Source organism: Macadamia integrifolia, chromosome 5 (genome assembly GCF_013358625.1).
Source record: "Macadamia integrifolia cultivar HAES 741 chromosome 5, SCU_Mint_v3, whole genome shotgun sequence".
NCBI lineage: Eukaryota > Viridiplantae > Streptophyta > Magnoliopsida > Proteales > Proteaceae > Macadamia > Macadamia integrifolia.
This window is the reverse complement of record NC_056561.1, coordinates 13358574-13383193: the sequence shown is the minus strand read 5'-3', so window position 1 is coordinate 13383193 and position 24620 is coordinate 13358574. Positions and strand designations below refer to the sequence as shown.

The window sequence follows — 24620 nt, the reverse complement described above, 5'->3', positions numbered from 1 at the left end:
CTTGGCTGCCCACTTGTGGTTTACAATCAAATCTGTAAACACCAAAAACTAACCAATTTGGAAAGTCTTAAAAAGTACAGGAGTCACTAGTTTTTTAAAGATTAGAAGAAAAAAGAGGATAACCATTGAATGATACATAGGGAAACTGAAGAACCACATACATGGGACTCACCCAAATCTGTGCCAATACTTTTGTACAGATATCCAATATTAGGTGCATTGGAGTTCATAAGGTGTCAACTCAAACAATTCGCCATAGCAACTGTTTCAACAACCACAATGGCAAGACAAGTGACAACTTCAATGCTTGAATGAATAAATAAACAACCATAGCCCAAACAGCCTCATCATATAGTTTCAGAAGCTGGGAGTGGGGGTGGAGCTTCTTCCGATCCTCACAACCTACTATTCCTCTTATAGAAAACACTTGACAAATTACAATTGAGCTACAGGGAGGAAATGGCCATACAAGGCTTCAAATGTTGAACTAGTATGACTGCTACTTACATATTTTCCAGAGCACTCTTCTTTATATAGGTCATGAAGAAATTGCCAGTTTGAAGGTTGTGCATTCTTACAAAAAATCTCCTGAGAAAAAATAATATAGGAGAAACTATATTACGAAAGCAAAAATTCAGATAATTTCCACAATAAAATTGGTGAATCCTACTAAATGAAGCCTGTAGATGCCCATGTTCTACATAGTTATGTCAAAGAAACCATATAAGCTACAGTTGCATGTCAGAGCATTTCATACATCAATTAAAGCTTGTCCAGAGAGAAATTTGATAGAATGAGCAAAACGAAGAGAAAAAAAGTAAAGGAAAATGTTACCTTTCTTTTGTGATGTATAGGTGGTGGGATTGATTGAATACATTGGGTACTGGCATAATGAAAAATGGCATGACATGATAGCAAAATATCAAAAAGCCAAGAAAGAGCAAACTACAGAGATATGAATTCAGTGTGGCTCACCCACCAATAACAACACCCATGGCAGAAGGAAATCAAGATAAAAGCTTCAATGATCTAAAGGGCAAGATACACAAGAGATTAAAGAAAATAGAGGTAAAATAGAAGCAGAAAAGGTAAAAAATAATAGTTGAACCATATACACACTAAGATTGGTTCTGCCAAACAATATTGGTCTCCACTGATCTAATTCCTAAGATTTGATCCAGTTCATCTGCAGAAAATCAAAGAGCATACATAACCAAACCAGAAAATTGAACATTTAGATGATGTATAGGCACAATACTCACAAGCATCTTTCTAAAGGACGGATATGATAACTCAGTAGGAGTACTTCATGTAAATGGGTGTCAAACACAAGCCTCAACACACTGGTAGCATCATGAGTTAATGCAGAGAGGTTTAATGAGGCAGGACATGTTCAGATTTTGTTTGAGAAATCAAGCTGAGCCTAGCAGGCTCATGATAAAAAGTTTGGCCTATTTAACTCTGCATACCGTTAATGTCATGTAATTTAACACACAGAAAATTTCATATAATTACATATCATCTGGTTTACATAAATTTAGTGCATAATGAGAAGGATAAAAAAGAAGAATCAGTAAGGACAGGTCTTCAATGCCTCTATTCAAACATATACACATCCACCACCCTATTAAGCCAAACCAAAATTAGAAAGACAGCAAAGACTAAGTACCTAAAATAATAATTACTGCTAATTGAGCAGCAAGGATGATGCAGTTGGGCGATGGAAGGGATCTCTTTGATTTGGGGTTCTTTATTCACTTTCCTTTATTGGTTAGAAATTAGATTGACAGTCTTTTATTTAGATTTGATTTTTATTTTAGTTGCTATATAGGCTAGTTTCCATTTTTACTTAGTTACCAATTTATGCTTTGATTTTCTTTTTTATAGCCTTGTAATACACTAGTGAAACTCAGATTTGAAGAATTGAAGTTTGAAAATTTGAATGTTTGCTTGGCTGATTAGTGACTGCCGTGACCTCCATCTCTCTTCTGGTTTTCTCTTTTCCTTCTTTGTTATTCTTTTCTTTTCTTCCTCTTTATTATACTGTTTTTCCCTTGCCCTGTTTTGGGTAGGTGTGTCAATCTGTCGGGCCGGGCCAATCTCGGTTGGGCTTAATCGGGCTTAACCACTTAGAAGCCTTGCACTGTGAACGCCCGTTTAAGTAAACGGGCTTAGCTATGGGGGGGCATGGTACGGTTTATAATCAGGCCGGTTGGTGTCGGGTTTTAATCAGACTTCCTTAAACGGGGCTTAATCGGGCTACGAACTTATTTAAGTCTAAACAGACTCTAATCGTGCCTACCCTAAAATTCTTTTCTTAAGTAGGATGAATGCTTAAAAATATGTGAGGCAAATCTTTAATAAAAAAGATAAATGATATGAGATTGTGGTTGTTTTTACAAAGAAAAAGAAGAGATTATGACCTTTACAACTTACAAAATGAAACTTAATTAAATCAAATCCTATTACAAAGCAAAGGGTAAGAAAGCTTAATTTGTTTCTTACTAGTAGTGGCAAAATAAAAATTTTATGTAGTATTAATGGGGGTCAGGTTGGGTCGGGCTATAATGAGTCGGTTCAAGTCAGGCATATAAACGTATCGGTTCGGTCGGGCGCCTGGCAGGCTAGCTACTTGCACCGTAAACGTCAGTTTAATAAACGTGTCGGGCTCGGTCGGGCCTACCGGTGCGGGCTTAGAATTGACACTCCTAGTTGTGGGCAATAGTTGCATCCCACAAGAAGTGGATCAATCTCTTTTATGAGAGATCTTAATGCAGATTAATAGCCAAAATAGGCTTGTTTTATTATAAATAAGCCTAGGGTTGGGTTGTATATGTGTTGGGCCTTCAGTCCATGTGGTTTTGAGTGTAATGGGCCACTTTTAAGAGTCTAATAGAGGGGCTCTAAGATTGAGTACGGGATTACTAGTTAGTTTCCTTTTTAGTTGGGCTGTGATGGGGTTCACTAGTTTCATTATTTAGTTTCTAAAATAAGTAGTTGCTATTTTATGTAAGCTTCTAATTTTCCTAATTTCTATTTTCAGTTTTAGTAAATAGAAGAGTTTCTATTTTGTAAATTTCTATTTCAGTTTTTGGAAACTAAACTTAGTTTCTATTTCATGTAACCCCCATCATTATTATAAATAAAGGAAAGCTCTCATTAGTAGAGCCACGAATTTTATGAACAAAAAAATGCTGCTGTGTTTCTCCTCTGTGAGGCTTCTTTGTGTTTGATCAAAGAGAAAGGTTTGGTGTGTGATCCATTCGACTCCTTGCGGCATGAAGTCCAGGAGGTTTTCTTCAAGCTTTCTTATTTCTTTCAAGTTTGTTTTCAAGGTTCTACTGCTGTCAAAACATTCAGGTATTTATATCTCTGATTCCTGCCCAGATTTTCTGACAAAAGAGCCAATCGGCCTCTACTGTTGGTATTAGTTCCAGCCATCAGTTTGCTCCCAAATTCTGATTGATTATTCTCCCATACCCCACTAAGGATCGATCCATATTGGGCTGTTTCTGTGCAGCCATTAGTGGGATATTCAAAATCTCCCAGAATCGATTGCTTTGATCTGTCCTATTCTGTTTCTGTAATTCCTGCCGCTGATTTGGGACTGTTGCATCATATTACTACTTCTGGTTCATTTATTTGATCAATTATAATCTGACCTAAATAGTATTGGATACTGAAATCGATGGCTGCTGGTTTGACTCTATTTTCTGTTGGTCTGCTATTTGCTGGTGTGTTGGGATTGATTGTGGTTGTTCTTTGACTAAAAGTTCCTGCAGTTTGAGACTTGGTTAGACCCCTATCCTAGTCTACATTAGATCTTTTTGGGTCGAGCCTTTGATCGAAGGTAGCCCTCCCCTAGGCGACATAAATCCTAGAACCTCTCCTTTCGAAACAGGGTTTTTCCATGGAGAAGTCCAACCAGATTCAGATCTGACCTTGCCGTCGCCATATCCAGTTGCAGGCTCGAAACCCATCAGATCTAGACTGTCAAGGACTTCTGGTGATGGAATCATGGAGCACCTGTTGCTATAACCTCTCGTTTGAAGTTTCAGGCCAAAGTTATCTCGAACTAAACTCTCCCATTTGGCTGCCCAGTTTTCGTCCCAAGGAAGAGGTTTTGTTCTCTAACGTGACGTAAGCTGGAAGATGATTTTTTTCTATTTACATTTAAACCCTTTTTCTCTGTTATCCTCAAAATAACCCTTATTTTGGATTCTTATTTCAATTTAGCTCCACTACTATTTCTTATTTTCAGAACTGACCTTTCTCTTTGGGTTTAATTCCTGTTAAGTCCTTATTCACTGATTTCACACTAAAAAGCTCCTAAATTGTACCAAAAATTACAAAATTGACACTGGTTTGCCTAGATTGAAATATTTGTCATTCTTGTGGGCCCTAAGCGATCCGATTTCAGTCTTTGGAGCCCAGATCCGCATCAAGTGGTATCAGAGCAAATTTCCTGCAATTTTCTAACCATGACAGGTCACATCACCAATGCTGAGTTGCACAAGTTGTATCGTGAATTAGCTGAGATTCAACAAAATACTGATGCTAGGCTTAAGAGGACTGAAGCCAAGTTTGACAAGTTTATGGAAGAGACGACTGCCTTTATAAAGAGGTCCGACAAGCGAATTGAAGAAGGATTCTCTACACTACCTCCCCAGTTCAACACTTTAAGGATCGGAGATACACCTCAGAGGTAGCAACTTGATCCAATTGTCCCCTAGGATGTTACTTGGCAATTTTGTGACCGAGATTATGGTATCAAAGTTGAGGTTCCAGAGTTCAGTGGTGAAAAAGGAGTTGAAGAATTCTTTGACTGGCTTACCAAAGTGGAGAGGATTTTTGCATGTCTCTTCCAGAAAAGAAAAAGTGTGAACTCATCCTCACCAAATTTATTGGGTATGCATGTTTATGGTAGGATGATGTACTACATACAAGGTTTGTTATAAGACTTGGACCCGTTAACAATTGGGAGGTCATGAAGCAAATCCTGACTGAAAAATATGTTCCTCTTAATTATGAAAAAGTAATGTTTTATAAATTACTTAACTTGCAATAAGGGAACAAAGATGTGGATTCTTACACCCTCGAATTCCATAAACTGTCTTCAAGGTGTCGACTTTAGGAAACAGACCAGCAATGGGTGATGCGATATATCAGTGGGCTAAGTACTGAGATTCAACTTGAGTTGGCTAACACTGATTTCTGGTCTATTGATGTGGCAACGGCTCATGCCAAGACAGCTGAAGGGAAGTCCATTTATTGGAAGAGTATGCTCAAGACTTCTTCAGTTTATAGACCTCCACCATGTATGGAGGAAAAGATGCCTGAGGCTTACAGAGTTGAAGAAAAAATGTCAAAGTTCAACAAAGACAGTGATGGGGTGAAGAATATGAGATGCCATAGTTGTGGCGAGAAGGGGCACTACTCCAACAAGTGTCCCAACAGGACTCATTCTATGAATGCAACAGAGAAGCAACCAATTGAGAAAAGTGACGATGAGTCTGCTTTATATCCTTATCCCCTCGAGGAAGATGATATTATCAATGATTATGATGAGGATGTAAAAGCTCATTCAGCTAATCTTTCATTATTTTCAAACAGGCGAATTGACAAAGCTTCTCGCTTCAGATAGAAGGGTACTCTCCTGCACGGTTCCGATCCTACTGATGTTCATACAGTTGTTGATACTGGGGCAGAAGCAAACTTTATCTCTGCTGAATTTGTTCGAGCACACAACCTTCCATAAAAGCAGTTTTTTAAGAAGATTCACGTGCAAGGTTTTGGACCCACAGCTCGAGAAGATGCCACTGCAATTGTTCAAGTACATCTACGATTTAGGCCATTACAGTACCAAATAACTTGCTTGGTCACTCCATTGGCGCACTGCGACAATCTTCTAGGCGACCTTGGCTGCGACATGTTGGTATCCTCTATAATGGTGCACGGAATACCATCAAGGTGAAGCAAGGAGGTTGCACGTACTTAATGAGGCCACAAGCATTATCAGACATGCCACGTCGTCGACTGACTCTTACTCAAGTGACACATCATCCTACTCCCCCTCTTCTTGGAGTTATGTTCCCATCTTTTGCTTCGAGATACGTGCCACCTCATCAGCAAACGATTTACAAAGGTAGCTTGGGAGCACGACCTAACTCGACAAAGTCGAGTTCTTTTAAGACCAGGAGAGCTGATGCAATTAGGCGATGGAAGGGATCTCTTTGATTTGGGGCTCTTTATTTACTTTCCTTTATTGGTTAGAAATTAGATTGACAGTCTTTTATTTAGATTTGATTTTTATTTTAGTTGCTATATAGGCTAGTTTCCATTTTTACTTAGTTCCAAATTTATACTTTGATTTTCTTTTTTATAGCCTTGTAATACAGTACTGAAACTCAGTTTTGAAGAATTGAAGTTTGAAAATTTGAATGTTTTCTTGGCTGATTAGTGACTACAGTGACCTCCATCTTTCTCTTCTTGTTTTCTCTTTTCCTTCTATGTTATTCTTCTTTTCTTCCTCTTTATTATACTGTTTTTCCCTTGCCCTGTTCTGGGCGATAGTTGCAGCCCATAGGAAGTGGATCGATCTCTTTCATGAGAGATCTTTTTGGGTTGAGCCTTTGATCAAAGGTAGCACTCCCCTAGGCTACACAAATCCTAGAACCTCTCCTTCCGAAACTGGGTTTTGCTGTGGAGAAGTCATAGTTCAAAATCTCGGCGAAATTTCGGAATTTCGGTGGTTTTTTTTTTTTACCGAAACGAAATTACATACAAAATAAGATGCATGCAAAATTTTGGTATTTCGACCAAAATTTTGTACCATTTCGGTATCTCGCCGAAACGGTACAATCCCCTTGTTATAAATACTCTATCTCGCCGAAACGGGTATTTCGGGGATTTCGGTTCAAGGAGGCTATTTTGAAGGGACAACGCTCCTTCCATCCTCTAATTAGCCACATCATCACTCTTTGACTTCCATTGGACTCTTACAAGACCTATACATCCAAAGCCTAAGGTAAAGTTCTTTCTCTGAAACCATTTTTTTTTTTAAATAGTACATAAATACTTGTTGGATGCTTGTAGATTTTCTATATGTTAGACATTAGAGGCCGATATATGACCTCACAAAGTCGAAATTTTTTTTTGGTACAAAAATATTTTTTTATTTTTTTTATTTAAAAATTTATTTTCCATTAACATAAATTGTTACTTTTTATGCTAAATATTGCTTTGATGGTTGTCAACTATGTATATGTTAGTCACCAATGGCTATTCTACGACTCCATCGGAGTGAAATTTTTTTCCAGCCGGTATTTATTTATTTTAATTTTCAAAAAATACGAAAAATAGATTAATAATTGAAAAATAATTTTCAAAATAGGGAAAAATTTTCTGTTTTGATTTTAAAAATAAAAGAAAAATAGGAGATTAATATTAGAGTGTTTTGGAGTGTACTATATGCTTGTTATGTTATAACATCTTTAATTTTGTTGTATTATGTCATTAAAATATTTTCTAAAATTGATTAAAAAATAATTTTATGCAAGAATAAAATATAAGTAACTACCATATACTTGTAAGTTAATAATGACATTCTTTTTTCTATGCATCAGCATTAGGGTGACATAAAATGGCTAGAGGAGGCAATACGGAAGGCGGGAGAAGGAGAGGACGTGGGAGACAAGATAGTCGTGATAGTGGAGAGATTGCATGGAAACATGGAGAGCCGACTGACAGCGATAAGAGGCATACAAAATGCAACTACTGTCATAAGAGGTTTATGGGTGGTGGGGTGTTACACCCGTGCCCTAACCTGGTCTAATTTGAACTATTGTGATAGGTCTCAGACCGGAGATCGGAAGTATAGTCGGTTTTTGACTTGTGGCTGCCCATTGCCGAAGGGGAAGGGATGACCCCACATGTTCGTGCATCGTTTGCTAGTCCAACTGGAGGGGATTCGTACCTTTCGATCCCAGACGGTAAGTGACCCAACACCCCACACCTAAATCCCGGCACGTAACGAAATTGCCCAATGGCTATGAACACAGCCTAAGACAACTACTAGTGCGAGACCAATTGGAGACAACAAGCAGTCAAGATAGCAGACTGTCTTGACCACCGGAAATATGCCACCGGAAACAGCCTGGGCCTGAATTCGGTGACTGTTTCCAATGACCAATCAGGTTGCTGGTTGGGTTCTGACGGTCGCGGGTCCCATCGCCCGCATCGTGGACAACCCCAAATGGTTCCAAATCCTCCCCTACATCTTCCTCATGACATGAGTACCTTACGGACCAAAGTAGTCGGGTCCACGTGCCCTGGAAGTCGGATTAACCCGATCGGACCGAATAGGGTTCAGCCAAATAGTCCCTAAGGCCTAATTTAATTTATAAGTGAGAAATAAAGATTCATTTCCTTATTTCCCACTTATACAAATTATGGGAGAGGAAAGGAGAAGAAGAAAAAGGAGGAAAAAGAAAGAAGGGAACTTACCTTGGCTCTCGGCTGCCGCATAGTTGTCGGAATCCCTGCCAGAGGTAAGTTTATTCTCCTATACAACTCTCTCTTCAATTTGACATATGTCAATCGAGGTATAGGTGGAACCTTGACCAATATACCCTCTTGAGCTAGGGGATCGCATATTCCACATCCCGGTGCCATTGCCGAGCTCAAACCGAGTCCGGTAAGCTCTGACAACAAGGTTGGCCAAATGACCTAGGATTTCAATCGTTCGATCGACGTATCTCCCAAACGGCTCAGTGGAATCAGGATTTTATTAGCTCATAGTGATGCTAGGAGCATTCCCCACAAACTCCACGGAACAAATCCTGACGATAGGGCCCGAGCTGGAAAGCCCCAATTCCCCTGGCAATTCTGTACTGCCACCAGAAATAAGCCACCTGAAACACTGGGTCTGCTTCCGATGGGCTGTTTTCGGAGACTACCCGAGCCTTATGAGCTATCTGTGATGTCCACCGGAAACAACACTGATATTTCCGATGGACAGTGTCTGTTTCCGGTGACATTACTATCACTGTGGGACTTTGCCTGTATCCTTTAGGGGTGACCCATGTGGGCCCCTCCCGATGTTCCCGACATGTATTGATGTTTGGTCACCTTTGTGCCTAAGGCAATGATGCACACGTACCTCGAGGCCGGAATTGAATCGGATGATCGATGGCCATACTTAAACCCTAATACACACAAGCCTAATCAAGGTGAAGGATGGTTGTTTTTATTTTTGGAATGTTTATTTATTTAGAATTGCTCACATGTAGATTTACATGTTTAATTATATTGTTCACATGATGATGTTCCATCATATGTTACATTTTATGAATATAATATGAAACGTTTATAGATATGTATGGCGGGATCCGGTGTGGCCGAGGTGCTACCGGTACTGTGATCATAGCATGTTTGTTGTATGTATGATACGAAATCCGGTGTGGCTGAGGTGGTACCAAAACCGTGATTGCCATATGTCTGTTGCATTCATGCATTGATTATGTGCATTGGAGTTAGTTGTAGTCGTGGATTACACCTTGTGGCCGATGTGTTACCGGTATCGCGTGCTCCAGGACTGCATTTGGAAATGGATATGCTTCATGATTGATGATTGGTACCGGTGTTGCGTAGTCCATACTTACTGTTATTATGCATGCTAGATTAGGTAAACGGTCACCGGTTACACTTTGTGGCCAAGGTGTTACCGGTATTGTGTGCCCCGAGACTATACTTGGAGATGGATTACACTTTGTGGCCGATGTGTTCCCGGTATCATATAATTCATACTAACTGTATCACTATGAAGGCATGCAGAACAATTATGGTTAGGTATCACTCCCTATGCTACGCCCTTGCCAACAGGGGTAAGTTGGATAACCCATTTATGGTATATTCGATGTGCCTTTCCGGAATGCCACACCCGCGGTATGATGTGATTGTTTTCGGAGGTGAGAACTTGTCCGGTGTGGCATATGATTGGTACCAGTGCCGTCACAGTCAGGAGGGGATTATCAAGGGTTTGTTGGGTGACCCATAGTCGCATACGGGGACCGGTAGGCTTCTAATCACAGCTAGGGTTTGTATCCCTGCATAGTCGATGGCAGTTCCGAGACAAATGATATAGCCTAATGTGCCGTAATAGCATTTACCAGACTTAGTTTGTATTGTTAGGTGGATAATAAAATAAATGAATTAGATCACAAGCATCATGGACTGTGTTTAAGTTTTGTAATCATGCATCATAATGTCTTATGCAACTGCTATGCTTAGTTATGTATGAACCCCACCCCTCATTGAGCAAATTGAAAAGTTCACCCCACGTATACACCCCTTGTTAGATGATAATGCAGGTACGGTCGTGCCTATGGCTTGTGATTCTCTTTCTTCCAAACCCGAGTATAGAGTGAGCGACTGGTGGATGCCGGAAGCGGAGGAGCACGATCAAGACTGTGCTTGAGACCACTGTGCTTATGCCGCACAGTGAGATGTGCAGCATACTTTTGGTCCTTTTAACATAAACTTTGGATGGTATATTTTGGAATTTATGTTTATAAGTCTTGGATAAATTGTAACAGAATAGGTTGGTTACGGATATTATATTATCATTAGATATTTCCCCATTTTATTGATGACTTCACTATTATACTCTGATTCTGCTGCTTTTGGTTGGTCGTGATGTGAGATTATGAATGTTAAAGTACTGTGATCAGAGATCCTGGTAGGTTCGTAAGACAGGTACGTGCCTTACTCACACCACCGGTATTCCTACACGGTATGTTGGGTCTACTGGAAGTGGGGTATGACATGGGGCCACAAGACTTAACATCTGGTTGGAAATTCCTCAGATGTGGCTAGATGCAGAGAAGTGCCTAATCATATTGCCAAAGCCATAGCTGAAGGCATGAAGGGGGGAATAAAAGAAAAGCGGCAAAGGAGAAGACGAGGATAGAGTTTGAGGAGGCACTACATACTCCCTTGCATCGATATAATGATGATAGTGATGATGACAGCGATGACCCGATGTACATGCCTGATGACATAGAAATTGAGCAAGAGGCTAGAGATTGACAGCAGGTGCAAGCATACAGTCTTCATGAGGATATGGAAAGGCATAGACCTGGAGGGGCTGGTCCATCTAGAGCAGGAGGTAGTTGATCTTCACAGATCCCACTGCCCTTTAAGAGATCACAGAGTACAAGGGCAGCCCCACCTCCAGCTCCAGCTCCATTGGTTCCACCTCATGTGAACCCCGTTCTACAACAGGATCCCCATGCGTACAGGAAAAAGGGTAGTAAGCAGCATAAGATAAAGGGGATGTGGGAAGACATGAAGACTTATGTTGGGGAGGCAGTGTCTAAGTGGTTGCTATCAGCAAACGTCACCACAAGTCCCTATTACCAGCCGATGCTTGATGCTATGGCTGAAACCGGTCGAAGGATAAAGGGGCCGACTACATATGAGGTGATGAATGTATATTTGCCTAAGGAGAAGGCTGACTTGAAAGCATATATTGATGAGTTAAAAGTTATGTGGAAGAGCTATGTGGTAACCATGATATGTGATGGTTGGACAGGGCCCACTAGAAAGTCTATCATCAATTTTATGGTTTATTGTGATGGTAGAACCATTTTCTTGAAGTCTATTGATGTATCCAAGGAAAGAAAGAATGCAAAATATATTTACAAGCTTTTGAAGGATGTTGTGGAAGAAGTTGGGATACAAAATGTAATTCAAATTGTGACTGACAATGGAAGTAACTACAAGAAGGCCGGAATTAAAATGATAAACAACCCTAGATTCCAACTCTTTTAGACTCCTCGTGCAACACACTGCATTGACCTAATGTTAAAGGACATGGGGAAACTTAAAATTGTGCAGACTGTGGTTGAAAGGGCTAGGCAAGTGAGCACATTTGTCTATAATCATGGGTTTTCATTGAACCTATTGAGGGAGAAGTGTGAGGGTGACTTGGTCAGGCCCGGTCTCATAAGATTTGCTACCAAGTATATTGCACTCCAGAGTTTTGAATCCAAGAAAGTTGGTCTTTGATCCATGTTCGCATCTAAGGAGTGGATTGGTTGGAAGGAAGCAGGATCAGCTGGTGGTAGGGAGGCACAGGCAACCATTTCATCAGAGGAGTTTTGGACACAATTAGGTAAAGTGGTTAAAATCTTGACACCAATTGTTGGCGTGTTGAAGTTGGTGGATTCTACTTTCAAACCCACATTGCCAAGCCTGTGGGCTGCTATTATAATGATGAAGGAAAATGTTTATGCTGCCAACCCCCTTCAAGTAGAAAATTTTTGGAAATAATAGAAGACCGTTGGGAGAGCCAACTTTCGCATCCGTTGCATAAGGCTGGTAAACAAAGTTGTATACATTCTTTTATGTGACATAAATGCATTAATGTTCACATTCACGATATGTTTTGTCACATTTCAGCATACTATTTAAACCCTAGGTATCAGTACAGCAAGAGACTTGCATTGGACCCCGATCTTCTAGAAGCAATGAAGCAGGTGGTTGCCAAATTACAATCAAACCCCGATCTACAAGCCAAATCCAATACTGAGGTTAGTTTTGTATTAAAGTATCGGTATTGGTCGCCGTATCAATTGGCCAAAATTAAGATACGTATCGGAGAGTATCGTATCGAAGATACGCTAAGAGACGCTCATAAATGGATAGGAAACACTTTTTAAAACACTTTTGCATAAAAATTTTGTTAAAAAAAGCTATTCATAACATGTATTATCCATAAACACTAAATTAGGGGTATCGCACTAAGAATTTAAGGTTTGTAGTTGTTCCATAAATGTAAAATCCTTGTTCTCAACCTTGATTTCCACTTTAGTTAGAGAGAAATATGGCTGGCAGCAACTTTGGAACAAAAACCCCTCAAAATATCGTGTTTTTCTGAAAAATGACCCATCTTAGCCATTGCATGATCGAAGCGCACTGTATCGGTACGTATCGTACCATATCGGTAGGGGTGTCAATTCCTAAACCGAACCGGTAAAACCGACCGGACCGAACCGATAACAACGCGGACCGAAGCCTTATTGGTTCGGTTCGGTTTTGAGTATTGCAACCCCAAAACCAAACCGAACCGCACCGAAAACCGGATGAACCCGAAACCAAACCAAAACCGGCTCAAAACCCGGACCGAAACCGAAACCGAAACCAAACCGGTAAGAAACCGAAACACTCAAAAATTCATTAAAAAAATCAAAATTTGCATAGTTTTGTATACATTTGTATGGAAAGTCGAATCCAAACTAGACCAAAAACCAAAACCAAACCGGTTACAAATCGATTTAAGAAACCGAAGTTCAGCAGTTCAGCATTTGGTTGTTTCCTAATGGCTCCATACCAGTTTAAAAAACCAATCCAAACCGAAATGAACCTGATAAATCCAAACCGGTACCAACCCGAACCCAAACCACACCGAAGCCGACACCGGACCAAAACCGATAAATCCTTAATGGGTCGGTTTCAGTCAGTTCCAAAGTCACACCGAAACCGGTGGAACCGGACCGAAACCGCACCAACCCGGACCGTTGACACACCTACATAGCGGTATGTACCGGTCGATACATACCGACACCGATGCATACCAAAACATTTCACCTTGATTTTATATTTTCCACAAAGTATCGGTATGTATCGGTGTGTATCGGTACGTATCGGTGTGTATCGATACGTATCGGTGGGTATCGTATCGTATCAATGTATCGGTGGTGTATCGATATGTATCGTAGGATATTTGTCGATACGAAAGGATTTTAAAAATTCCATGTATCGAATCGGTGTGTATTGTATCGGTCGGCTAAATTTAAGATATGTATCAGAGGGTATCGTATCAGTATCGGAGATACTTTAAACCATGACTACTATTACTATTATACTATAGGAATCTAAATTTCAGTACAGTGGTTGTTAACTAGGGTCCTATTTATAAATTTGTTATAGATGAAAAAATTTAGGGATGCATTAGGCAACTTCGGGTCTCCCGCCGCATATGCGGGTCATATGAATACTGATCCTGGTAAGAAATCCAAATTTTAGTATGTTACTTATACAAGTGTTAAGTGTTTTGGAACATTAATAATCTTATACACTTGGTGTAACTGCAGCTGAATGGTGGGTGTTGTATGGGGGTTCGTCTCAGGAATTGAGGAATATTGCCATCAAAATACTCTCCCATTTATGTTCTGCATCTGGTTGAGAGAAATTTGAGCACATTTTCACTCATCCATTCGAAGAGGCGGAATCGATTGGGTTCACAACGTCTGAATGACTTGGTGTATGTGCATTATAATATAAGACTGAGGATGCAACACATACGCATGGGTCAGGATAATGATAGGGGCCAGATCGAGCTAGCTGATATTTTCCATATCGACTCAGATGATGAGGCTCTTCTAGTGGATTGGGTGAGGGATAGAGGCGAGCCATCGATGGATTGGTCGGGAGGTAGGCCGGACCCATATCTAGTGAGAGAGATGGCGGTCAATGTTGATGATTATATGGCTACAGATGGAAGGATACATTCACAGACCCCTCAACCATTCGAGCCTGAGCTTGCACCTGTTAGGGATGATGATGATAATGATGATGATGACGAAGAGGTTTGGTCCATTTCATCGGGTGGTCGTACCCATACCCAAACTCAGACACAAACACATGGTGATGGTGATGGTGATGGTGATGGTGATGGTGATGAAGAGGGTGATGATGATGGTGGCGACGGTGATGGTGATGACGTTGATGATGGTGGTGATAGATTTGAAGGAGTTCGAGAGCAGTATGAGCAGGCTGACCCACAGCCGGTGCAATTCACTGGGGAGAGTCAGTTTGAGTATGCCACACAAGATTCTGATCATGGTGCACGTCCAACAGGTGGAAGGAGGAGTTCAGGTTACAGTAAAGGGCCTCGTCCCCGATTCGGTGAAGGACAACGAGATTGTATGGACATTGATAGTATATTTACTTCTATTGGTGGAATGAGTTTGAGTGGAGGGGATAGTCATCAAGACAGTGAGAGTAGAGGGAGTGGGTAATGACATGTCTCATCATTTACTGGAGGGAGCGCTTGGTCACACTATCATGGACCTTATGGTCAATTCACTGGGATGGGGGCATACATCTGGTTCATCCATTCCTAGTAGTAGTACTGACTATGGCTCCCAGACCCAGTCACATGGTAGTGGCTTTGTGGACACTTTATTCTCATACCCAGCGGTCCCAGCCAACCCGTAAATGTTACCAGATCCATCAGTTGACAGTAACTCAATGGCGGGTTCTTCTTTTTCATACTATGGTGGTGATACATATCCTCGGAGAAGTTACCTTCAATATGTAGATGACTCAGTCTTTTTGGCAGCTGTAGGGGACTACGTTCGATTATTCTCTCAGACTATGACGTAGCATGCATTTGTGGTGCAGTCAGAGGAAAATGCACGTCATTTCTTTCTTATTGAGCGTGGAATCCAGCCAAGCCGTCATAGTTCTTTCCAGTAGATAGTAGATACTACATAGTCATTATGATTACTGTTGTACACTTGTACTGTTATGTAAGTTACATGCTCAATGTTTGACTTTAGTTGGGACTTGTAGATTAGGGAGTCACATAGTATATTACTCTAATACTCTAAATATTAGCTAATTAATGTTGATGTATGTTTGATCATAGCTTAAATGCATTATTTATTTGTTTTACTATCATATTACATCTTGTTCTAGCAATGAAGAATGTACAATTTCCAGAACAGTTCAACGGTTGATGCCAAACAAAGGTACAACGCTAAAACAATATCATGTTCTAATTTTTTTACATTTTTATGTTCTTAGCATGTTTATTAACCTTAAAATAGGCTATTCCCCAAGTTTCAAGTCAAAATACCACCATTTGACCACCGAAACAAAAAAAATAATACATTGTTTCGGCTGAAATCTCGCCGAAATTTCGGTATTTCGGTGGTCATGAACCCTCCAAGATACCGAAACAAAACGAGATTTTAAACCTTGGGAGAAGTCCAACCAGATTCAGATCTGACCCTGCCATCGCCATATCCAGTTGCAGGCTCGAAACCCATCAGATCTGGACTGTCAAGGGCTTTTGGTGATGGAATCATGGAGCACCTGTTGCTGCAACCTCTCGTTTGAAGTTTCAGACCAAACCGAGGCCTGGTGAGAAAGTTCTCTCGAACTGAACTCTCCCATTTGGCTGCCCTGTTTTTGTCCCACGGTAGAGGTTTTGTTCTCTAACATGACCTAAGCTGGAAGATGATCTTTTTCTATTTACATTTAAACCCCTTTTCTCTAATATTCTCAAAATAGCCCTCATTTTGGATTCTTATTTCAATTTAGCTCCACTACTATTTCTTAGTTTCAAAACTGACCTTTCTCATTGGGTTTAATTCCTGTTAAGTCCTTATTCACTTATTTCACTCTAAAAAGCTCCTAAATTGTACCAGAAATTACAAAATTGCTACTGGTTTGCCTAGATTGAAATATTTGTCATTCTTGTGGACCCTAAGCGATCCGATTTCAGTCTTTGGAGCCAGGATCTGCATCAAAGGACAAATGTTAAACAATCAAAACCTATCAAACACAGGCAAAATATAGAAAATAAATCAAATATCAGGGTAAGTGATGGATGTACATGCATATACCAGAAATTTGAATAAAAAGTGGGTAAAGTTACATATGTAAATGTAAACAAAAGAAAACCATTCATTTATGTAAAAGAAATACAATTGACTGCTAAATCACTCACCCACCTTCCATTGATTTCCCTTTTGTTTACTCAATGTGGGGACAGAATTCAAGTAAGAACTGATCAAAATTGAGATTGTACAGAAGGTACAGAAGCCCTGAAAAAGTACGATTACTATTAAAGGCAGTTCAGTACCAGTTCTAAAGCTTTTTACTATATATTTTAGGGGTGGTTTACTGCCTCCACTAAAAGATGTTGATAGGGCTAAGCATATTTTTTGCTCTTTGCTTCCTAGTTCCATGCAACACTACATGTAGTTTACTACAAAATTGTATAAGAAAATATGGAGTAATTTCAATACAATCCAAACATGCCTTTTATATGTATCCTGAACATCCTTGTACGAGATTTCCAAAAGAAGAAACAAAATATAGATTGCGAAGGTCTCCCATAGGGCGTAGGTTCCTCCACTGCCCCTTCATATATGTAACAAAACCTGTTTTAGGACAAAAACAAATCCAAAAAGAGAGACAGGTTAGAATCACATACACATAGGAAGCATGCAATATATGTATTACGCTTATCTAGCACAATGACAATAAACCATTAAAGTTATATAACAATTTCAACACTGAGAACAGCTCTGTGGTGTTTTTCTTCTTTTTTTTTTCTTTTTTTTCCCCCTACCAGTCCCTCCAGAGGAAGAAAGTGATGCTTCAGTCCTTCCTCTTGAAGTCTCATTGCTGCGTATATAGCTCATTGGAATAGGTCCTGAACTGGATTAGCAAGTCTTACATTTATGGCTTTGTGGCTTTGGGGTAGGCTTTAGATATTAAATGCTCCAACTGGGTGGTTACACTGTTTGGACTAACCAGGGGAGTTGGTTCACTTTCTCCGGTAGTGTCATTTTAAGCAGATTTAGCCTGTTGGGAATGAGTCCTCAACTAGATTTCTAGCCCATCATTATGGCTTAATGATTTGGTAACATGTCAATTTCTTGATTTCTACGGTTGGCCAGTTATACTAATTGGATGATCCTGGAGTGATAGTGATGGAGTTGTGGCCTTTATTGCAGTTTTCTCAGAAACACCTTCCTTGTTGGATTTGGTTCCACTTTTAAGCTTTTATGCTAAGTAGACTGTATATGTGATCAATAAAAGTAGCAACTCAACATTCAAGCAGTGGACTAACTCTCATGGACCATGAAACAGCCAGATTCAAGAACTGGACAGGAGATCAAACTGAGAAAGGCTCCACTCTGGATTTAATCATTTTGAGGGTAAAAACGGGCAATTCAATAAAAGCAGGATGGCACACTAAATTCATAAAAATCGCAATTCAAAAGATCAAATTCTCAAATTTCACATAGAATCTGTTACAGAGATCCAAAAGTTGTTTGACTAATTAGACAAGTTCCTAAACTAGGAAGGCATGTCATATATGTATATATTTGACTCCCAAGCTTAGAAGGCTTAACAAGTACTTAAAATTTCAGTCTTTTAAAGATCACAATTGGATAATGCAATTCAAAAGAGGTTCTAGAATCCAAAGTCTCATTTGTCCCTAAGATACTGTACAAAATGGCAAATAATTAGATAGCTAACAAAATCTAGAGAGATTATTTGCACTTTTACTGACCATCTCAAAATGAATAATTGGAAGGAAAGATGCCTACAGGTTTGGGGTCCCCAAAAAACTACCCCAACTTAACAAGCTACCTGTTCTATAAAATCACAAATAGAATGAAAGGGGGTCCAAGGGAATATATGTAAGGAAATAGAAGGCAGAGGAAAGGAATAAATTAATGCCAAAGATGGAAGAAAAAATATTATCAGTAGAGCTATCAACTGTGAGCGGAAGACCTCAAGAAACCGACCTCCGTCCATGAATGGGGGAGCTGTATCCATTATCCAAACATAACTCTTTGTTTCATCTATTAAAGACCAGCGAAGATGGTGAATAAAGAGGAAGTACTAGACCAATGAATTTTTAACGATTAATACAAAGAAAAAACGTGGGGGTAAGGCTACGTACATATGCCCCACCCCAGACCCTGCAGTCGCGGGAGCCTTGTGCACTGGGTACACCATTCAATACAAGAAAAGACCGAGAGAGAAGAAGAAGAAGAAATATAAAACAGAAAAGAAAAGAAGGAAAAAAAAAACCCACCTCACTTGAACATCTTATGTAAGCTGTTTGATTGCTTCTGCATCTTCCACTCCTTGAAGCACAAAAGCAGGGGAACTCAAATTGCCCAACTCTCCGAGAGAGATGAGTCATTCAATTAATGTAGCCAAAGCAAATAGGGAGATACGCTGATTTCCATCACAAAGCCAGAATAGACCTTGATTCCCTCGAAATTATAATGAAGATTGATATAAAAAATAAGCTCCAATCATCCATATAATTAATCTAAAAGTCATAGATTAGTAGACCTTACCATTTCAAACACATCTTTCTGTGGTCACATATGTTAGCTTAGTTAGGTGCCTTAGTTGGTCTTGGAGATCCTTGTGCTGAGGCCAGTCAACAAGTGTTAGGTGTCGAAGGGAGACAAGGTGCGGGAGATCCTCTTCCCCTTTTATATAATCCATCCCCTCTGAAAACCGATCAATGTGTAAACTCTCAAGCATAGTGAGCCACTGCAACCCCTCTGGTAGTGACTTCAAGCCTGCAAAGTCTGTCAACTTCAACTTTCGAAGAGAAGTCATTCCCCATACGTCTGGTAAAAGCTTTACAAAAGGACATCTCCTTATTTCCAAGGATTGAAGAGACGGAAAGACTAGGGTAAGTGAGGATCCTTCTTGTCCTTCACTTGGAAAAATTGTTTCAAGCCTCTCGCAACCTGAAACCTCCACTATCTGAAGAACATTTGCATTGTTTTGTAGCAACCTCTCCGGCACAGACTTGAGGTCTGGACAATGATCAATACGAAGACGGTTGAGAGAGATCAGGTTTCTTGACAATGAATTTAGTGCCATTTTATTTGTACCATAGAAGTACAAGCTTTTGAGGGAAGGGAATCAACTTGGCATGATTTTCAGCTGAAGGCATGACTTCAACGACAACATCTCAAGAGATGGGAAGGAAGGAAACACTTCCAACCATTCAACCAAATTATTCATATTAAATAACCATAGTTTCTTAAGAGATGGAAATGCAACCGTCCCTGAAGAAGTTGCACCAGTACTGTTGCTGCTATGATAGAATTCCCGACCAAGACATTTCACCCTTTCCATACAACTTAAGTAAAGATACCTAAGAAAGGGTAGCTCCCCAAGCGTTGGGACATATTCCAATCTACGGCACCATTTGAGTTTGAACGAAACCAAATTTTTGTATGCTGACAAACCACTTTCCATCCATGTAGGACATTTTACACTGCCAAAGTTTGCCATCGAAAACATTTTCAAGTTTGGATGAGGTTCTAGGCCTTCTAACACATCATGCATTTTGCCACTATCACTTGGATAATCCCACTTCCACTTTAATGTTAAAGAACAAAATATCTGGCTTCCCTCTCAAATTCGCCTCCCTTGCTTCTTCTATTCCACTTGTTACATTCTCCAAACGCCGTATGGTCAGTTCTCCTCTGAGATTCAAGCACTTTAGTTGCTTAATACTGCGTCCTACATCTTTGCCTACGTAAAATTTTGTTAATGTTTGTAGATTAGTCAATCTCCCCATCTCAATTGGCATCTGAGTGTAGAGGTCATCTTTCCAGTGAAGTTCGATATGTCTCAAGCTAACCATCTTTCTCATTTCCTTGGGAAGTTCTTCCAGATGACTGCAATTATTGAGTTTTGACGTCTGTAAATTGTAGAGGCTAGTGATAGAATCAGGCAACACTCTAATTGGATTGTATGAGAGGTCAAGGTACCTTAAATGTTTCAATTTTCTTATTGAAGACGGCAAGTTATAAATCGAACATTTACTTAATCCCAATACACGCAAGCTTTGGAAGTTCATCAACATCTCATTTGAAACCAAGCTTGATGATGAAAATATTAATGTCCGCAATTTCTTTGTCTTCTTCAAGGCTTCTTCTGGAAATTCCATCTTTCTATCATGAAACGAAATAAGTGACAAACCACGAACTTCGTCAAAAATGTCTTCTACATTAATGGCCTCCATGTTGGAATAGTCAACCTTTCCAACAAATTGTGCAAGATCATGTACAAGATCATGCATCTTGCATGTCAGTATTATATCTTCATATTCATCTTTTTCCACATCTTGAAAGAAAGAATTCCACAATAAGATATTGAAATACTCATTTCCAACATCCTCCATTTGTTTGCTTCCTTTGGGTTGTTGAAGGAATCCCTCCGCCATCCATAATTGTATCAGCCTTCTTTTATCAAAAGTATAATCCTTAGGAAATACTGAACAATACGCAAAACAATGTTTCAAATGTGATGGCAGATGATCATAACTCAACTTTAATATGGGCATTATTCCTCTATTTCTATCTTTTAGTAAATTCCAAACTTCCTCTTCCTCCATAGAAGACCATTCATGCTCTTTTTTGGAGTGCATTAGGCTTCCTAAGACCTTCACTGCTAAAGGCACTCCACCACACTTTTTTGTGATTCTCCTTCCGATTTCTACCAGGTTTGGGGTTTCTAGAGGCCCTCCATTGCTAAATGCTCTGCGACTAAATAAAGACCAACATTCTTTTTCCGGTAATATTCCCAGATCATGATATGTGTCATTTGAGGCCACAATTCCTGCAACTTCAGTGCTGCGTGTGGTCACAATAACTTTGCTACCAACACCGCCAGATCTTAAAGGAGTTATTAACGTATCCCATTTTTCAACAAAATGATCTACAATCCAGACATCATCCAATACAAGCAAAAACCGTTTACGGATCAACTTTTCTTGGAGGTTACGTGCTATTACATCCAAGTTTGATGCATCACATTTAGCTCCAGCTGATTCTATGATTTCTTTTAGAAGTCTCTTCACTTCAATTTCTTCGGACACACATACCCACATTCTTAAGTCAAAATTATTTACAATCAACTGATCATTGAAGATCAACTGAGCAAGGGTGGTCTTCCCAATTCCACCCATTCCCACAATGGGGATGACTGAAATGATTTGATCATTGCTAGTGTTGACAAGCATATCCAACAGTTTTGATTTATCGTCTACCCTTCCAACTACTTCCGAATCATCTATCAGAGAGAAGGTTTGCCGGACCTCTTTGTTCATCATAGCTGTGGAATTAGCAGGCTCCACTCTAAGGTTGAAGCCATTTGCATCATTTTTTATGCCATCTAACACTTCATTGATGTCCTTAAGTTTATGGGCCATTTTAAGCCGAAATGCAAATGGGTTGGAGCGTGAGAAGAAGTTGCGTACCTTTCCCTTCATTTGTATTTGGGTCTCGATTTTACGCCGTAAGGCTTCATATTTGAACTCATCCAGCACATCATCTGCATCATAAGCAACCCTTTTGAGCCTCTTTAGCCAGTCTTTCACTGCCTCTTTCTCTACTTGCCGATTCTCAGCATCCTGCAGTACAGCTTGGATGGTGGTCAAGGTAGTCTGTAGCTTTTTCAACTCTCCCTTCACACCCCAAGCTAGACTGATTTCTTGGGTAGCGATAGAGATCAAAATCTGTAGGATTGGCTGTGCTCCAGAGACAAGAATTGATGATTCAGGGGTCATTTTTCACTCCCAGGTGTTAATCTCTCCGGTAGCAGGACGATGTTACTGAATTTTGGGAAATGAAATGATGGTACTTTGTTCTTGAGGAGGTGGAAGATTTTGTTTAATTTAACATTTATTATCATTATTCTTTGACGTCATCGCAAGCGGCCAACTATTGAAGAACCGGAAAAAAATCGTTTGCAATTCCGATCTCGTACAATTCAGTGAAATACCCCCTTCAGGGGTGACACGTGTACTTAACAATGCAATGGTCCAGATATGATTTAAATGACTATAAGGTTTTATTAATTATACCAGATACGGATCATTGCATTTGTATCAATACACGTGTCACCCCCTGAAGGTGAAATTTTACGAAATTGCACGAGATCGGAATTACAGACGATATCAACCCCTATTGAACCATATGCTTTGGTCAAGAGCCAAGACTAGTTTTTTTTTTTTTTTTTTTTTTTGTTTGAGTGAATAGAGTCAAGACTCGAGGCTAAAGAGTCAAGACTAGTTGGTTGTGAGAAAGACTTTCAATTTGTCTAGCGAAAAAAAAAAAAAAAGTGGAGAAAGACACATATTAACAAGACACAAAGCACAATCTTATCTCTATCGTTTCTGATGTGTCGGAACTTCATTCGTTGTTTCTCTGGCGCTGAATTTTCCCTTTAAACTATCTTGAAGAGTATTGTCCCCGAGTGGATGAAGATCCTCTACAAATCCTGATAAGTGCAATTAATTGTAATTCTCCCTTAATATGTCGATATGTGTTCATGTTGATGTGGACGACTCAGATTAAGAGAGAGAAGAAAGAGACAATCTAGATCTGGATCTTCTCTTAAACCTAACCGGATTCCCATCCATTTCAAAAAATCGGACTGCTTAAAACCCGAACCACGCTGGGAGAGATCTTCGTTCTATAGCAGAGTCCTTCGGAAAAAAAGACAGCAGAGGTCACCGCTGCTCTCTCTCTCTCTCTCTCTCTCTCTCTCTCTCTCTCTCTCTCTCTCTCTCTCTCTCTCTGTGTTTTGATCCTTCATCGTTTGTCTTCTATTTCGCCAATTGTTTGTGGAGCTCTTTATTGAAATATAGCTTTTGATATGGTACTTGGTCATTGTGATTCTGAATTGGTTCGGATTATGATCTCTATTGTTCTGTTTTCCTTTCCTTTCCTTTCCTTTTGGGGGCTTGAGGTTATTGCATTTTTGTTGTTTCTCCTCTTTCCTTTGTATTGATAGAGGAGCTATTGTTAAAAAAATGGGCTTTGGATTTTTTATTTACTGCCCAAGAGCTGGGGAAGGTTTGAGGTTCACAAGCAGAAAAAGAATAATGCTGAAGGAGTCAGAACTGAATAAAGCCATATTGGTGATTAGATTTGCTCAAAATGGCTGCACAAACACTGCAACAAATTAGATGCAGAGCTCCACCAGAGCAAGTTGATAATAATTTCTGAATCTGTATTTGCAGTTATGAAGTGTAATGTAGTAGTAATTGAGACCTGTTAGTACCAAATTCCGTTCTTGAGCCGGGGTCTGCAAATTGTTTTTCTTCCCGAACTGAGATCTGTACTACACAAGTTAGAAACTGGCATGGAGCCCTGTCTAGGAAGAAGGCTCCAATGCCAAGGTCAGATTAGAGAGATTTAAAAACAAAAACAAAAAAAAAAAAAACTCTGATTCTTTTTGCCACAAATTGCTCACCTTTCTCTTCTGATACGTGCTCCTTTTATAGTAATTTTGGCTTTCTTCCTATTGGCCCTATCCACGCACGGTTGACCTAGCCATCTTTGTAACGATTAACTTAACCATAATTTATCTTTAGTTGAATAACTACCTAGGTTTAGTTAAGGAGCATCATGTTCAAGACTAGGACATAATCATACTGACGTGGATCTTTCGAGCCATGGTCGAGTGGTTGGTCTTTACACAATTGAGCTCCGTGGTTGTATCTGCTCTTTTTGAGGATGGAGCTCGGTTCAGTGTCAACCGACCAATGACCACTCTACTCCTAGGCACTGTTAGTTAAAACGCGTTTAAAACGTGGTCTCGTTTTTTTGCCGTTTAAAACACGTTTTGTCGTATGCCTCTATACAATGCAGAAAAAGCCGGGAACGGCAGAATAAAATGTTTTAAACAAGTTTTAAACGCACGTTTAAAACATGTATGTGTTTTATAAGGGCAAAATAGGAACTTTGTCATACTATTTAAAA

At 39.8% G+C, this 24620-nt stretch overlaps 1 protein-coding gene and 1 long non-coding RNA gene across 4 annotated transcripts; both read right to left on the bottom strand.

The window, feature by feature from the left end:
- Positions 1-101: 101 nt before the first annotated feature.
- LOC122079400 lies at positions 102-16900 on the bottom strand. 2 transcript variants are annotated; one of them, XR_006140428.1, is made up of 2 exons: positions 16806-16900; positions 102-1186 (listed from the first exon to the last, which is right to left on the bottom strand). It is a non-coding gene; the product is annotated as an uncharacterized LOC122079400 (long non-coding RNA). The 2 variants fall into 2 exon arrangements; XR_006140427.1 differs by having other exon boundaries at positions 102-588.
- Positions 16901-17111: 211 nt separating this feature from the next.
- LOC122079399 (putative disease resistance protein RGA3) lies at positions 17112-22506 on the bottom strand. Of its 2 annotated transcripts, none has more exons than XM_042645828.1 (3): positions 19182-22506; positions 18911-19094; positions 17112-17237 (listed from the first exon to the last, which is right to left on the bottom strand). In XM_042645828.1, exon 1 carries the CDS (start codon positions 22418-22420, stop codon positions 20204-20206), a length of 2217 nt encoding a protein of 738 aa, XP_042501762.1. In that variant the 5' UTR covers positions 22421-22506; the 3' UTR covers positions 17112-17237; positions 18911-19094; positions 19182-20203. The 2 variants fall into 2 exon arrangements, with proteins under 2 accessions (XP_042501762.1, XP_042501763.1); XM_042645829.1 differs by having other exon boundaries at positions 18911-19085.
- Positions 22507-24620: the final 2114 nt, after the last annotated feature.

Bases quoted from the DNA above. Each gene is read 5' to 3' on its own strand.
- LOC122079399 (XM_042645828.1), bottom strand. From the start codon at position 22,420: ATGACCCCTGAATCATCAATTCTTGTCTCTGGAGCACAGCCAATCCTA.